General features: G+C 36.9%; 1 protein-coding gene across 1 annotated transcript in view; it reads left to right on the plus strand.

Moving 5' to 3' along the window:
* Positions 1 to 204: 204 nt before the first annotated feature.
* The window catches only part of LOC136832357 (uncharacterized), a 43,271-nt gene continuing 29,665 nt past the window's right edge, over positions 205 to 13,810 (plus strand). Inside the window, exon 1 of the mRNA XM_067093267.1 lies at positions 205 to 291. Coding sequence (XP_066949368.1) covers positions 205 to 291 — 87 coding nt within the window. The remainder of the gene's footprint in view (positions 292 to 13,810) is intronic.

A 13,810-nucleotide genomic window follows, 5' to 3' on the forward strand; every position in this document is an offset into this window, starting at 1 on the left:
ATACATAAACTATATATATGTAAATCCTCTCTCTCTCTCTCTCTCTCTCTCTCTCTCTCTCTCTCTCTCTCTCCATTTCTTGATCCGCTTGGGCCCCATTAAATGTGTCATCAAGAGGCTTATCACAACCATCAGTGGTGGCTTGCTTCCTTCGCCTGTCGTAAGTCAGTGATCCGGAGATTAGGGAGGATGTAGGGGTAGGGAATGAAGGAGGAGGAGGAGGAGGAGGAGGGGGAGAAGGAGGAGGAGGAAGGGGAGAAGGAGGAGGAGGAGGAGGAGGAGGAGGAGGAGGTAAGAAAAAGGTCCTTAAGAACGCGTCAACCTTGACATTGGAAGATGATGTGAAGGGATTTTGCTCTGTCTTCGTTTTAAGTTGCTCTGGTCTTTTCTCAGAGCCCTTATAAGGGTCTAGTGCTTTCGAAAACTATGTAGAACGTTTTGACACTTTCATGTTATTTAGAGACTTTCTAGTAATTTTGATACTTTCTAATAATTTTGATAATTTCTAGTCATTTATAATACTTCTTATAAGGTTGTGTTGATATCTAATACGTCTTAGACCTCCTACTGCTTCTGTTGCTTTCCAAAGGTTTCTCGCGTTTTCTGACGCTTTCTAATACTTTTAAAGATTCTAGAAAGTAAAAGGCATACATACATATATATATATTATATATAAATATAAATATATATATATATATATATATATATATATATATATATATATATAAATATATATATATAATATATATATATATATATATATATATATATATATATATATATATATATATATATATATATATATATATATATATATATTAACCAAATTTGTGATATTAGTGGAAAAGACTTTAAAGACAACATTCAACAAATAGAAAGGGCCATAAAGATAATGAGAGGGGAAATGAAACAAAATCGACAGTTTCTTATGAAAAATCATTGAATATTTAGTTCAAGAGGATGTCTGTTTTGATTTTTTTGGAAAATTATAGTTTGAAAGATGTCAGTTACATATAAGCTTGTTAGCGGTAGATATCTCTCTATCTCTCTATCAATTTATAAATATATATATATATATATATATATATATATATATATAATATAATTATATATATATATATATATATATATATATATATATATATATATATATATATATATATACAGTATATATATATATATATATATATATATATATATATATATATATATATATATATATATATATATATATATGACTTCTGCAACGGATATTTCAGTGTGAAATGAATACAAATGTAGTATATGTTTCACTTTCATAATACCACACACACACACATATATATATATATATATATACATATATATATTATACTATATATATATATATACATATATGTTTATACCTATACACATGGTTTACCAACTTATTAATTCTGACAGTGCCAAAAGTAATGCATTCCTCCGTAAGTGAATATTGTATATAGTCAAACTTAAGATAACGCTAATTAATGTAATCTTTTATATATAAAAATATGCAAATTCTGAAATTATTATACATTAAGACTCCATACGCTCTCTCTCTCTCTCTCTCTCTCTCTCTCTCTCTCTCTCTCTCTCTCTCTCTCTCTCTCTCTCTCTCTCTCTCTTCCCCTTTCAAAGCAGACACCAGCCACCCATACCTCCCTGGACAGTAAGTCGAAAACATCAGTTTTCCTGATAAATCGTTGAAGAAGAGTTATGCACTTGAAGGTACACGAATCCTATGGCTTCTGTAAGTGTTGCTTGATCACGAACAGACAATAAAACTCTGGTCACTATCACCTAATGCTTAAGGCACTCGTTAGCTTTTGAATAGGGGCAATCTTCTTGCAGCGATAATTCACCATATCCTTTATAGTATCTGGAGTCTCCCACCCCTACCCTACCCACTGGGCCTCCTAAATCCTCCCCCACGGGCCCCGATTCCACATTCCTTTCTCTCTCTCTCTCTCACTCTTTCTCTCTCCTAGGGTACCCGGGTATCATAGTGCCAGGGCATCAGGACTCTTTTGCGTCGCCATAGTCCTCTTATAGCAGCTTAGGGTTTGTTCTCCTGATGGGGGTCGAGTCATTAGGACGCCTCCGTGGATCCGTTTCCTTCCTTGGGGGTGCGGGGGTGTTGTGGAAAGGGGGGGGGATAGTAGGGGGCGAAGGAGGGAGCGAGGGAGAAGGCAATGTCAGGTGAAGGTAATGAGGGAATGATGGGGGAAAGGAAAAGGACACGAGAAAGGAGAAGGAGGGAAGGAACCAAGGATGTGCAGGAGGGAGCAAAGAGGATGGGAGGGATGGAGGAAGAAGGATAAGGAAGAAATAAGGAAAAATCAGGAGGGAGTGAGGAGGATGGGAAGGATGGAGGAAGAAGGACAAGGAAGAAATAAGGAAAAATCAGGAGGGAGAAAGGAGGATGGGAAGGATGGAGGAAGAAGGATAAGGAAGAAATATGGAAAAATCAGGAGGAAGTGAGGAGGATGGGAAGGATGGAGGAAGAAGGATAAGAAAGAAATAAGGAAAAATCAGGAGGGAGCAAGGAGGATGGGAAGGAAGAGGAAGAAGGATGAGGAAGAAATAAGGAAAAATCAGGAGGGAGAAAGGAGGATGGGAAGGATGGAGGAAGAAGGATAAGAAAGGAATAAGAAAAATCAGAAGGGAGCAAGGAGGATGAGAAGGATGGAGGAAGAAGGATGGAAGGAAGGACAAATCAGGAGGGGAGCAAGGAGGATGATGGAGGAAGAAGGACAAGGAAAAATCAGGAGGAGGATGGGAAGGATGGATGGGAAGGATAAGGAAAAATCAGGAGGGAGCAGAAGGATGAGGAAGAAATAAGGAAAAATCAGGAGGGAGCAAGGAGGATGGGAAGGATGGAGGAAGAAGGATAAGGAAGAAATAAGGAAAAATCAGGAGGAAGCAAGGAGGATGGGAAGGATGGAGGAAGAAGGCTGAGGAAGAAATAAGCAAAAACCAGGAGGGAGTGAGGGGGAAATGGAAGGACTACGGAGAAAGTGGAGGGAGGGAAGAAAAGGAGGGAAGAAACGGACGGAAGAAAAGGAGGGAAGAAAAGGACGGAAGAAAAGGAGGGAAGAAAAGGACGGAAGAACAGGAGGGAAGGACCGAGAGGAGGGGGCGGGGGGCATAGGTTACTCTTGGGGGCACTCGTGCGGGGATGCCCTTAGCTGGTGTTCCGCATGTTCTCCTCATTAGTAAGGCCGTGGCGCCGTTGGGTAAATGGCGTCATGTGAGTATCGAGGTGCTGACGGACGCGACATGACAACGAGCCTTTCATCTTGTTCGTTTGGGACAATTTTTTCTTTCCCCCAAAATACTATTTTTTTTGGAGGAGAGAGGCTTTTCTTTTTGTTTGATTATTTATTTGTCTCCGTATCCAATTACTGTTTCTTCTCGTCTAAGTGTTCTTTAAATTCTTTTTTTTTTTTATAATAATATTTATCACATTATGTTTTGAATGTACTTTCCTTTACTATCTTCAAGAAAGATAGTTAAGGAACGTATAATAATATGCCTATGCAAAGCAACAACAAATAAATATAAATATTGAAAATAATTTACTATCTAAAAGAATAATAAAGGCAGCTGTGTACGAGAGACATTAAGCAACATTCCTTGAGTTTTGAGGTTATCACCATTAACTTACTGTACTGCATTTAGGGCAAAAATGATATCATGAAAATCTACGGAAACAACACATAACATTTGGCCTTGCCGACTTGTTCATCATCATTATTTATTTGTATATCTGTTTTCCTGGCAACGCGTGGAGCATAAATCGGGTTAAATAGTTTATCGTAGTGATGGTCACTTCATGGCTGGCTATTCCGACGACATTACTTTTTGTGTAGAGGCCTATGCTCTGTGAGAAGTTGAACGTGTGCATGCAGAAATACAGAAACTCTCTCTCTTCTCTCTCTCTCTCTCTCTCACTCTCTCTCTCTCTCTCTCTCTCTATATATATATATATATATATATATATATATATATATATATACATATATATATATATACATATATATTATTATTATTATTATTATTATTATTAAGGATAGGATCATCGTTAAGTTTTCAAATAAAAAGACGTCCCATTTAATAAAATATATTAAAATATTGGCTCACTGTAGATAAGATTACCATTTACCATATTTTAGACGCCTTTACCATATTAATAGTATTTGACGTCTTTTCCCGTTTTTATTTTTGCAGAAAATCTATAGACGTCCTGCTTTGTATTTATGTATACAGTTTTAGCTATATTCATTTGTTATTTAAATGCAATATTCTTTGGTCTGTTGTTCGTGCTATTTACATACCTGAATTTTGTTATGTAGAAGCTTTGCAAGTTGATGGACTTTTCGGTTTGTTCGTTCTTAAAGTTTGCAAATTTTTATTATTATTATTATTATTATTATTATTATTATTATTATTATTATTATTATTATTATTATTATTATTAAAGTGTCAATAATGGCTTCGTATATAAAACTGATTATGTAGCTTTCTTTTCAGTGTACTATATTATTCCACATTCCACGGGGCATATTCTCGTACAGGACGACTAAATGAACTATATACTACGCAAAACGAAAGTAATACGCAAATTTGGAAAGTTACCTACCTACCTAAGCGCTTTCACAAGGACGTCATCTTGCTCGAAAAATGGTCTACTCCTTATGTATTTTGTTTTGATTCATATTTTCCTTAGCATTAATGATTCCAGTCACTGACAGTTGTTAAGAATCTACGGAACTCTTTCGCCTTACAGTACAGAAGGTTTAAATCGGTACTACAGCATAAGTGGCGTCAAGTCACCTTAGATGTAGATGCTGATTTTCATTAGATGGAAAATAAATTCCTGTAAACACAGTATTACTTTTGAATCTTCTTCCTCAGTGATTTATCTAAAAGTTTTAAAGTAGCCATTCACAATGCTATAAGTAAAAAAAAAATAATAAAATATGAGTTATTGTTAGTGTAATTTTATTTAACTTCAACAAAAAAGAAATATTATTATTATTATTATTATTATTATTATTATTATTATTATTATTATTATTATTATTATTATTATTATTATTATTATTATTATTCAGAGGATGAACCTTATTCATATGGAACAAGCCCACAGGAGCCACTGACTTGAAATTCAAGCTTCCAAAGAATATGGTGCTCATCCGAAAGAACAGAAGGTAATGGAAAATACAGAAAGAGATCAGTTATTAGAAAAACATATAAATTAAATAAATAAATAAATAAATAAATAAATAAATAAATAAATAAATAAATAAATAAATAAATAAATAAAAATGTAAGTAAAATATTAAAATACAAGTTGAATTGTATTAGGGTAGTAATGCATTGCATCTTCTCTTGAGCTTTTGAAGTTCCAGTTGCACGACATCCTCTGAAGGGAGGCTGTTCCACAATCCAGCGGTGTGAGGAATAAAGGACCTCTGGAACTGAGAAGTTCGACAGTGAGTTACATTCACTGCATATTGGTGCTACTGTTCAGCGAATCTAGTTGCTCTCGGCAGGAAAAGGGGATCAGGGATCAATTGTGAATGTGAAAAATCTCTGTTAAAATACAACTTATGAAAAAGTGGCAAAGAAGAGACTATCATTCGATGGACCAAGTCATAACTGCTACTTTTAGGAAACAGAAACCTACCACCACGAACCACTCTATCTAAAAGAGATAAATCTCCGGCAGAAGCAGACATCCACGCTGTAGAACAGTATTCTAGCAAAGGAGGGACAAATGACCTAAAAGAGGTTGAGTTGATTTAATCACTGTTATAAATATATAAGGCCTTACAAACAGTACCTAACTTTCGTGTAGCATTCACTGAAACTTTCATTAGATGTTTCACAAAAGTAAGATGTGAGTCAAAAGTTACACCTAGAATAGTTAAAGCTTCAGACTCATTCAGCAAAGTCCCATCCACCTGAAGGGGAGGATGGGGTGGAAAATCTGTACGAGATCTGCGAATCAACAGCGTTTTTGTTTTACTTTTGATTCGGTCCATGTCCCGACTGAGGCTGAGGGCAGCTTCACCTCGTGGTGGAGACTTTACCACCAGACCACTGAGCATTAACAGCTCCCTGGGCTGGCCCGAAGGATCCATGTTACCAACGGACCTGAGGCTCGAACCACATTATAGCGGAAATGAATTTCTATCATAAATCCTCTAACTCTTCATCAGCCGGTGGCGGGAATGGCCCATCGAATGACTTCTGAAGCTCAACCAACCACAAAGTATGGAGTTGCACTACACCACAAGTGTTGCATCATCGACGGCATACTGAACAATCTTGTTTTCCAGGCCAACAACCATATCACTTGTATACACTAAAAATAACTGTGGACCAAGAACGCTACCCTGTGGAACTCGACACAACAGGTCTTGGTTCGCTATAAATCCCATCAACAGCAACTCGCTGATGTCTACCTGTAAGTAAATCTTGAAGTAATCCTAAAACATATCCAACCACTCCAAGATTCTAAAGTCTATAAGTAAGTGCCTTGTGATTTACTAAATCGAAAGCAGCACTAATATCTATTTGAATTACTCTGCACTCAAAGTCCTTATCAAGGTTCTCTTGCAAACGTCATGTCAATCCTAAAAGAGCGTCGCAGGTCCCTAACTGCTTCCTATATGCATACTGACTATCAGCTAACAATCCTTTAGATTCCACATACTTATATAGTGGCTTAAAAATGCTACTTTGGAGAACACAGGGAGAATAGAAATTGACCTGTAGTTACTGCAGTTTGCAGACATTCTTTGGAACAGGCACCGTATTGCTAAACTTGAGCTCATCCGCAAAGATACTACGTCAACATAAGAATCTATAGAATCTACTAATCTTGGGAGACAACACACTAAAAACTTTTTTAAAAAACAAAGGGAAGAAACCATCAGGATCTTTTCAGTAGTTTTGAAGATCTGAGGGCGGACAGAAAAAGTGCGGACGGACAGACAAATAGCCATCTCAATAGTTTTCTTTTACAGAAAACTAAAAGATTAACCTCATATGTACGAGATGGCAATAGCGATTATTCAATGCATTTTGGCGTATTATATCTACATTGCTATAATGCAATGAATATAATCTAACTTCGTTTCTGTATAATATTGTTTAAAATGCTTGCATTGTTTCGTGCATACTATTGCACTTGCACATATGAATATATATAATTGTTTTTCTCTTTGCTGTTCCTGTTTACTTCTTTATACCTCACCTCTCTCGTCAGCCTATCAGTCATCTCGCATGTATCTCAGTGTCTTTAGGACCAAGCAAACACGCGCAAATATATCTATCTGTATGTGTGTATGTTTGTTTGCGAGAGCACATGTGCAAACACTTATTTTAGACACACACATATATATACATTATGTATATATTATATATACATATATATACATATATATAGATATTATAAATAAATATAAAGCAGAGACAACAAGAATGAAATAAAATAAGAATGTGCCAATTACTCTCGGATCATTTCGACACCTTTACGAGGTACAATCGAAAATGCAGAGCTTAGTAACTTCAGGTTTCATTTATTTACCGAGGCATCTACTGTATACTTGTATATATATGTATATATATACACATATATATGTATGTATGTATATATATATATATATATATATATATATATATATATATATATATATATATATATATATATATATATATATATGTATATATATATATATATATATATATATACTTGAGCTTCATCCAAAGGAAATAGAATTTCGGACAGGCACAGAAACCCCTGACCCCAACAACGTCTGGGGAGGTGACCGCCGCCGTAGCCGCTTGCCCACACTCAGCGTTTATAGTGAGAGGGTAAATTTATAGTGAAAGGGGTCAATTTCATTCGAGTTCCGAGGTCGATGGAGCATCACTATCAGATCTCCCAAAGCGGGTCTTTTGCCGATCGCCCTCGCTGATTCGGTGGGCAATAAAAAGAGTGAGATAAAAGTAAGTAAAACCAAAAGAAATATTGTCTCATAATGGATTGAGCTTCGTGGTAGTATGCTGTTAGTGGTGTTGGGCGTCTAAGTGCTGTTGCTGTTAATATTAATAGTGGTAGCAGTAGAAATATTAGCATTAAAAACAACGGGGACCATACAGCGAATGCATTCATAGAAGAAAATAATAGTGACTTGCTTATAACTGCTGTTGATAATAGCTGCGTCGGTGTGGTAATTTAGATAGAAGATATACCATTATAAATAATGGTAGTAGTGGTAAAAAAAATGATATAAAGAGTACACTGTCCTTGATTTAAAAAAATGACCGGTTTAGTCTGCTGCTGTCGGTGGTTTTGTGAATGTGAGGACACATATGCCGTGTAAGCAGCACTGCAAGTTCATCTCACTTTCCTTTTCGTAGTGGCCCAATCCAAGGTCCAAATTTCTTTGGACCTTGGCCTAATCGATGGCGAAGATTCGAGGTCTTAATCGCACACACACAGGTTGGCTTGTCACAGCTGATTTATTTGTCTTTCGGGAACTGTAACCCCACTTCGAAAATTTCAAAGTCATCTGTTCGCATCACCAATACACGCCCAGTGTGGTGCTCAAAACTTTCCTAAGTTGTCTTAGTAATCGTAATAGTAGTAGTTGTAGCAGTTGTGGTTGCAACTATAGTAGTAGTAGTAAAGCGGTAAAACCAAAGATGACTTCTCTTTAAGAGCGATCGGTCAAAGAAGAAAGGTTCTGTTTCGTCATGAAATAAGTTTGGTTCGGCTTTGTTGCTTGTCTTTGTCAATAGTCATAGTCGTAGTATTAGTCGTGGCCGAAGTAATAGTAGTAATAGTAATAGTGTAAGAACGATCAGAATGATATTGGTAAAACTGCTATATTTTGGCGAATTAATTTGATGTTGAAATGATTATGTACTTTTCGTGCAGAAGGGAACGCTGGAAATCAATCGCTTTCCTCCAGGATAAGTTGTCGACTTATAACCGTTATTTGAATATCGCATGTGGAACTGTTTAAATATTAAGTGTATTGAAAATGAAAAGTGAATAAACTCTAAGTATCGGCCATCACATCAACTTTTAAAGTTGTACATGAGCAATGTTAAGAAACCATTTCCCAAGAGTTGTGCATATTATTATTATTATTATTATTATTATTATTATTATTATTATTATTATTATTATTATTATTATTATTTGCAAATCACCCTGAAGAACCAAAAGATTCACTTACGAAGCAGAAAATAAAAAAAAAAACAGAAAAAAATCGAAATAAATGATAGATTATTCAACAAACTGTTAACTGTACATATGCATAAACAGAATTAAATTAGTAATAAAATTACAAAAATTTTGCATGGTGGTTTGAAATATTATAAAGTAGCGTCATAGCAGTAACGAAACCAGCTGAGGGCCTAAAGCTTCACAATGTCACAGTTTTGCAAATGTGGAGGTACATACAAAAAAATCAACGAGTATTACCAGTACTTCATGCTATTTATGTCCATAATGTAGACTTCCCTATCTTCCCTTGTGTTTTCCGAAATATTAACCATTGCCAGTACTTCATGCTATCTATGTCCATACTGTAGACTTCTCTATGTTCCCTTGTGTTTCCCGAAATATTAACCATTACCAGTACTTCATGCTATTTATGTCCATAATGTAGACTTCTCTATCTTCCCTTGTGTTTCCAGAAATATTAACCATTACCAGTACTTCATGCTATTTATGTCCATAATGTAGACTTCTCTACCTTCCCCTGTGTTTCCCGAAATATTAGCCAGCCATTTTTACGAAGTGGGTCTGTTATCATCTATGGGGAGGATCCCACCTGCGCTTAAGTTTCTTATCATCAAAAAAAGTTAATATTTAGGAGATATGGCCGGACCTCAGGGTGATTTTAGATAATTTCTTATGGAATCTTATGTAGAATTTGTCGAGATTGTAGGAATTTGGCAAGATCTGGCATAAGGCCCAGATCAAAATCGTTTACAGCTTTTGAATTTACCTCTACCTTTGCAAGCTAATTTCTGCGCAAGTGCTTAGCTCAAATTTTCCTTTTCGTTGATATTTTACTTTGTAAATTGCTTTATTATTTTACGCATAATCTTCAAGATGTCTGATTTTATTATTGTGGATCTGAGCAGCACCATTTACCGGGACAGTTAAAACCTAGTTAAATAGAAACCCCTCAAGTCCAGATTTTCTTACATATACCCCTGTCTAATAATTCGCTGTCATTTCTCTTAACGTTCAAAAATATCAGAACTTAATTTTTAATCAGTATCCGTATTCCAGTCACAAATGTAAGCTAATAAGTTACATTACTGGCTAGGAAATGTGAGATCACTTGCAGCACAAATTACTTATTGCGCATTTTGGTAAACGTTGCATTGCTTTGTCCTTTAGTTCGTATACGATCTTGAAAAAGTAGTCCTTGGTTACCTAACGAAATGGACATACATTCGGTCTTTCGGATTTCCACCCTATTCTTCCAAGAGCTTCTGACGATAATGTTTGAATATTTTGCGTACAGATGAAGAACTCTAAAAAGGAATCGTAATTTATGAAACTGATTTTGGGGATCGTGACACATACTGCTGCTGAATCACGAAAGAGCATCTGTTACTATAATAGGAATGTGAAAAGGAGGAAACATTGAAATTTGTGTCGGGAGTGAAAGATTATTATGATCTTAATTTTATCATTACTGTTCACTTGGTTGGCCATACTATGGTCTTCTCTTATTGAGAAAGAAAGATAATTTTGTTGATAAATCCTTTAGTCTCTGTATAACGATATTGATTTATGATACCTGTAAACAGTGACAATTCAGAACGAAAATGGCTAGCAATAAAATCCTATTTGATAATGTCAAACTCCTTTTGCGGACGGTTGGCAGGAGGTTTATTTGTAGGAAAACTGTGAATTTATGCAAACTCGTCAAGTGAGATTGACTGGAGGTCACTCCTATAAAGGAGTTCAATAAATGGAAACTTATAAGGACCCGGATGATATTTCTTTTGCTGTATCAAGGGCCACAACACAACAGTGTCTTCCATCCTGTAAGAGACCGCGATACAGAATTGCCCTTAACTGTACCACAGTTCCCTGCGTGGAATCGTCTACAGTTCAGCCAATTCTGCTCTTTTGCGAACGAACAAAAGAACGGAGAACCCGGAAGTCTAGTTAAACACATTGCTTTGAAAGTGAACAAATAGCCAATCCTCCAGCCATTATGAGGATGATGTCTGGTCCACCGGCATTCCTCCCGATCCTCACAGGGTAGATTAGGATCTCTGGGATCTCGGTTTAACGCGCACGATGCTCAACCCGATGAGGGTGACGTGTGCTGAGGAGACGAGAAGAAGAAGCAGATGAGGGTGACAACAGCAGAAACAGATAAGGAAAACACCCTTCACATTTCGTCCAATTAGTCTATATTTGCAGTCAGTGTATCAGAAGAAAGATAACTGCTAATTGCATTGCGTGCCTCTCGCAGGGAGGAGGAGGAGGAGGAGGAAAGAAGAGGAGAAGACAGAGGGTTGGAGGAAGGAGGAGGGATGGGATGGCACTGGTGGAAGAGGTGATGGGGGAAAGGGAAAGGTGTTGGGGGTGGGGGGTTTGGCGGCGGGAAAAGGATGAGGAGTAGCGGTAGAGGAGCTAAAGCTCCGAACGTTGCTATTTAACCACTTAATTGCTGCTTGTGTAAACGAGCGGTGTTGAACGACATGCATCCATGATCAAGAATTGCCTCTTCTTCTTCTTCTTATTTTGATACGTCACTTTTTGGACTCGCGGACTTCAAAGGACAGTCCTCCCACTCACCGAGAGGTACAACGGTCTCGGAGATAGATGGCGTAGCGTTCAGTCAAGCTGTTGGAGGAGTTTTGATGGACAAACAATGGCTGAGCGCCATAAGCCAGTCAAAACAACCGCGATCATGCTGATGTATCTCTTCTCTTCTTCTTCTACATCAATCATCTCTGAGGTCCGCTTCGGGGTGGCACGGGACCTACAATTAGCTGCAAATACATTCATTACTCATTGAGGTGCATAAATACTTCCATTCGCAGACAAAGCCATGACTGATTTGAGAAGACCTGACAGCAAATAAGCCCTGGTAGGCGCGTTCATAATTCAGACCTCATGCTGCTGGACGTATCAAAGGATGTTTGGATCTATCATTTTTAAATGGACTGTTTTTCGAGCCAGAACCGAACAAAATGTAATACAACACTTCTCACCACTGTGCATTATAGGCTACGTCTACGCCTCTTAACAGTGTTTGCCACAGCGCTCCAGTCAAAATAATTACACTGGATTCCAAAAAACCTCCTTTGTTTTGTAACCTGGCTTCTCATGAGACTATAATTACCGTGTTTGCGACCACACTGAAACATGTGCGGTGCATCAGCGAGGTCGATTCAACGGATTCCAAAAACCTTCTCTTGAGAGCATGGCTTCTCCTGGGGCTAAAGAGGGATTATACCTGCTGGCATAGCAACTAGGAGGTCGCTGCAAGACTTCCTCTTTGCCGCCCTTTAATTAGGCGAGAGCAAACAATAACGTGGTATTTATCATCGCCTCGTTAAAGGATGCAGAGCTGGATGGTTAAGCTCACATGAACGCGGAAACAGAAAAACTATCTGTCTATCTCATTTGGATGTACCTCTGTAACACTGGCATTTTAGTTTTCTGTCAAGGAAAACTGTTGATATGGCTTTTTGTCCGCCCTCAGATCTTAAAAACTACTGAGACTAGAGGGTTGCAAATTGGTATGTTGATCATTCGCCCTCCAATCATCAAACATGACAAATTGCAGCCCTCTAGTCCCAGTAGTTTTTACTTTATTTAGGTTAAAGTTAACCATGATCGTGCGTCTGGCACCGCTATAGGTGCCAACAACACAGGCAAACACCGGGCCGTGGCTGAAAGTTTTATGGGCAGCGGCTGAGAGTTTCATTGGCCGTGGCTGAGTGTTTCTCATACAGCATTATACGCTGTGCAGAAAACATGAATGCGACGAAAAAACTTCGGCGCATCGTTTACTTGTTTATCTCTTTCATTTTATTGGTGTATAAACACTTACATTCACATATCTGAACTTATACAAAAAAAAATTAGAAGGTTATGTTTCTGACAGAAAAGCATATTCCGGTAATTTGATAAAAGTTGAAACTGATTCTTTTATTTCATCCATATATGAAACAAACCTCTTTACTCTATATTCGAAATAGAGATATAAGATGTTAATACACACTTTCATGCATTAACAGACATGTAAAGACGTTTATACGTTCATGAAGGTATTACGTACATATGCGTCGATGTATGCAACTATGCAATTTCAAGTTCATGCGCTTTTTGTCTGAAATTCGATTATTTAAAGTCAGCAAATCCAATTTTTTCTGACTTGATAAATGCGTCCTTCCTCCGAATCTCCATTGCTCAATACCCTCTGATGTTCGTTCAGTGGACTGAAACAATGTACTTGTTTACATATAAATATTTTATTTTCAGTCATTCGTAATATCCGCACGTGGATTGGGGCCAAGATGACCAGTTGATTCTGTATTTCAGGATATACAACCACACACGTGCATGTATACACACACATATATGCATATATGATTACACAAACACACACATATGCATATACATATATAAAACACAAACATATATATACATACATATACTTATACATATATACATATATGTATATACATATATATATATATATATATATATATATATATATATATATATATATATATA

This window comes from Macrobrachium rosenbergii, chromosome 49, assembly GCF_040412425.1.
Source record: "Macrobrachium rosenbergii isolate ZJJX-2024 chromosome 49, ASM4041242v1, whole genome shotgun sequence".
In the NCBI taxonomy this organism is placed as follows: Eukaryota; Metazoa; Arthropoda; class Malacostraca; order Decapoda; family Palaemonidae; genus Macrobrachium; species Macrobrachium rosenbergii.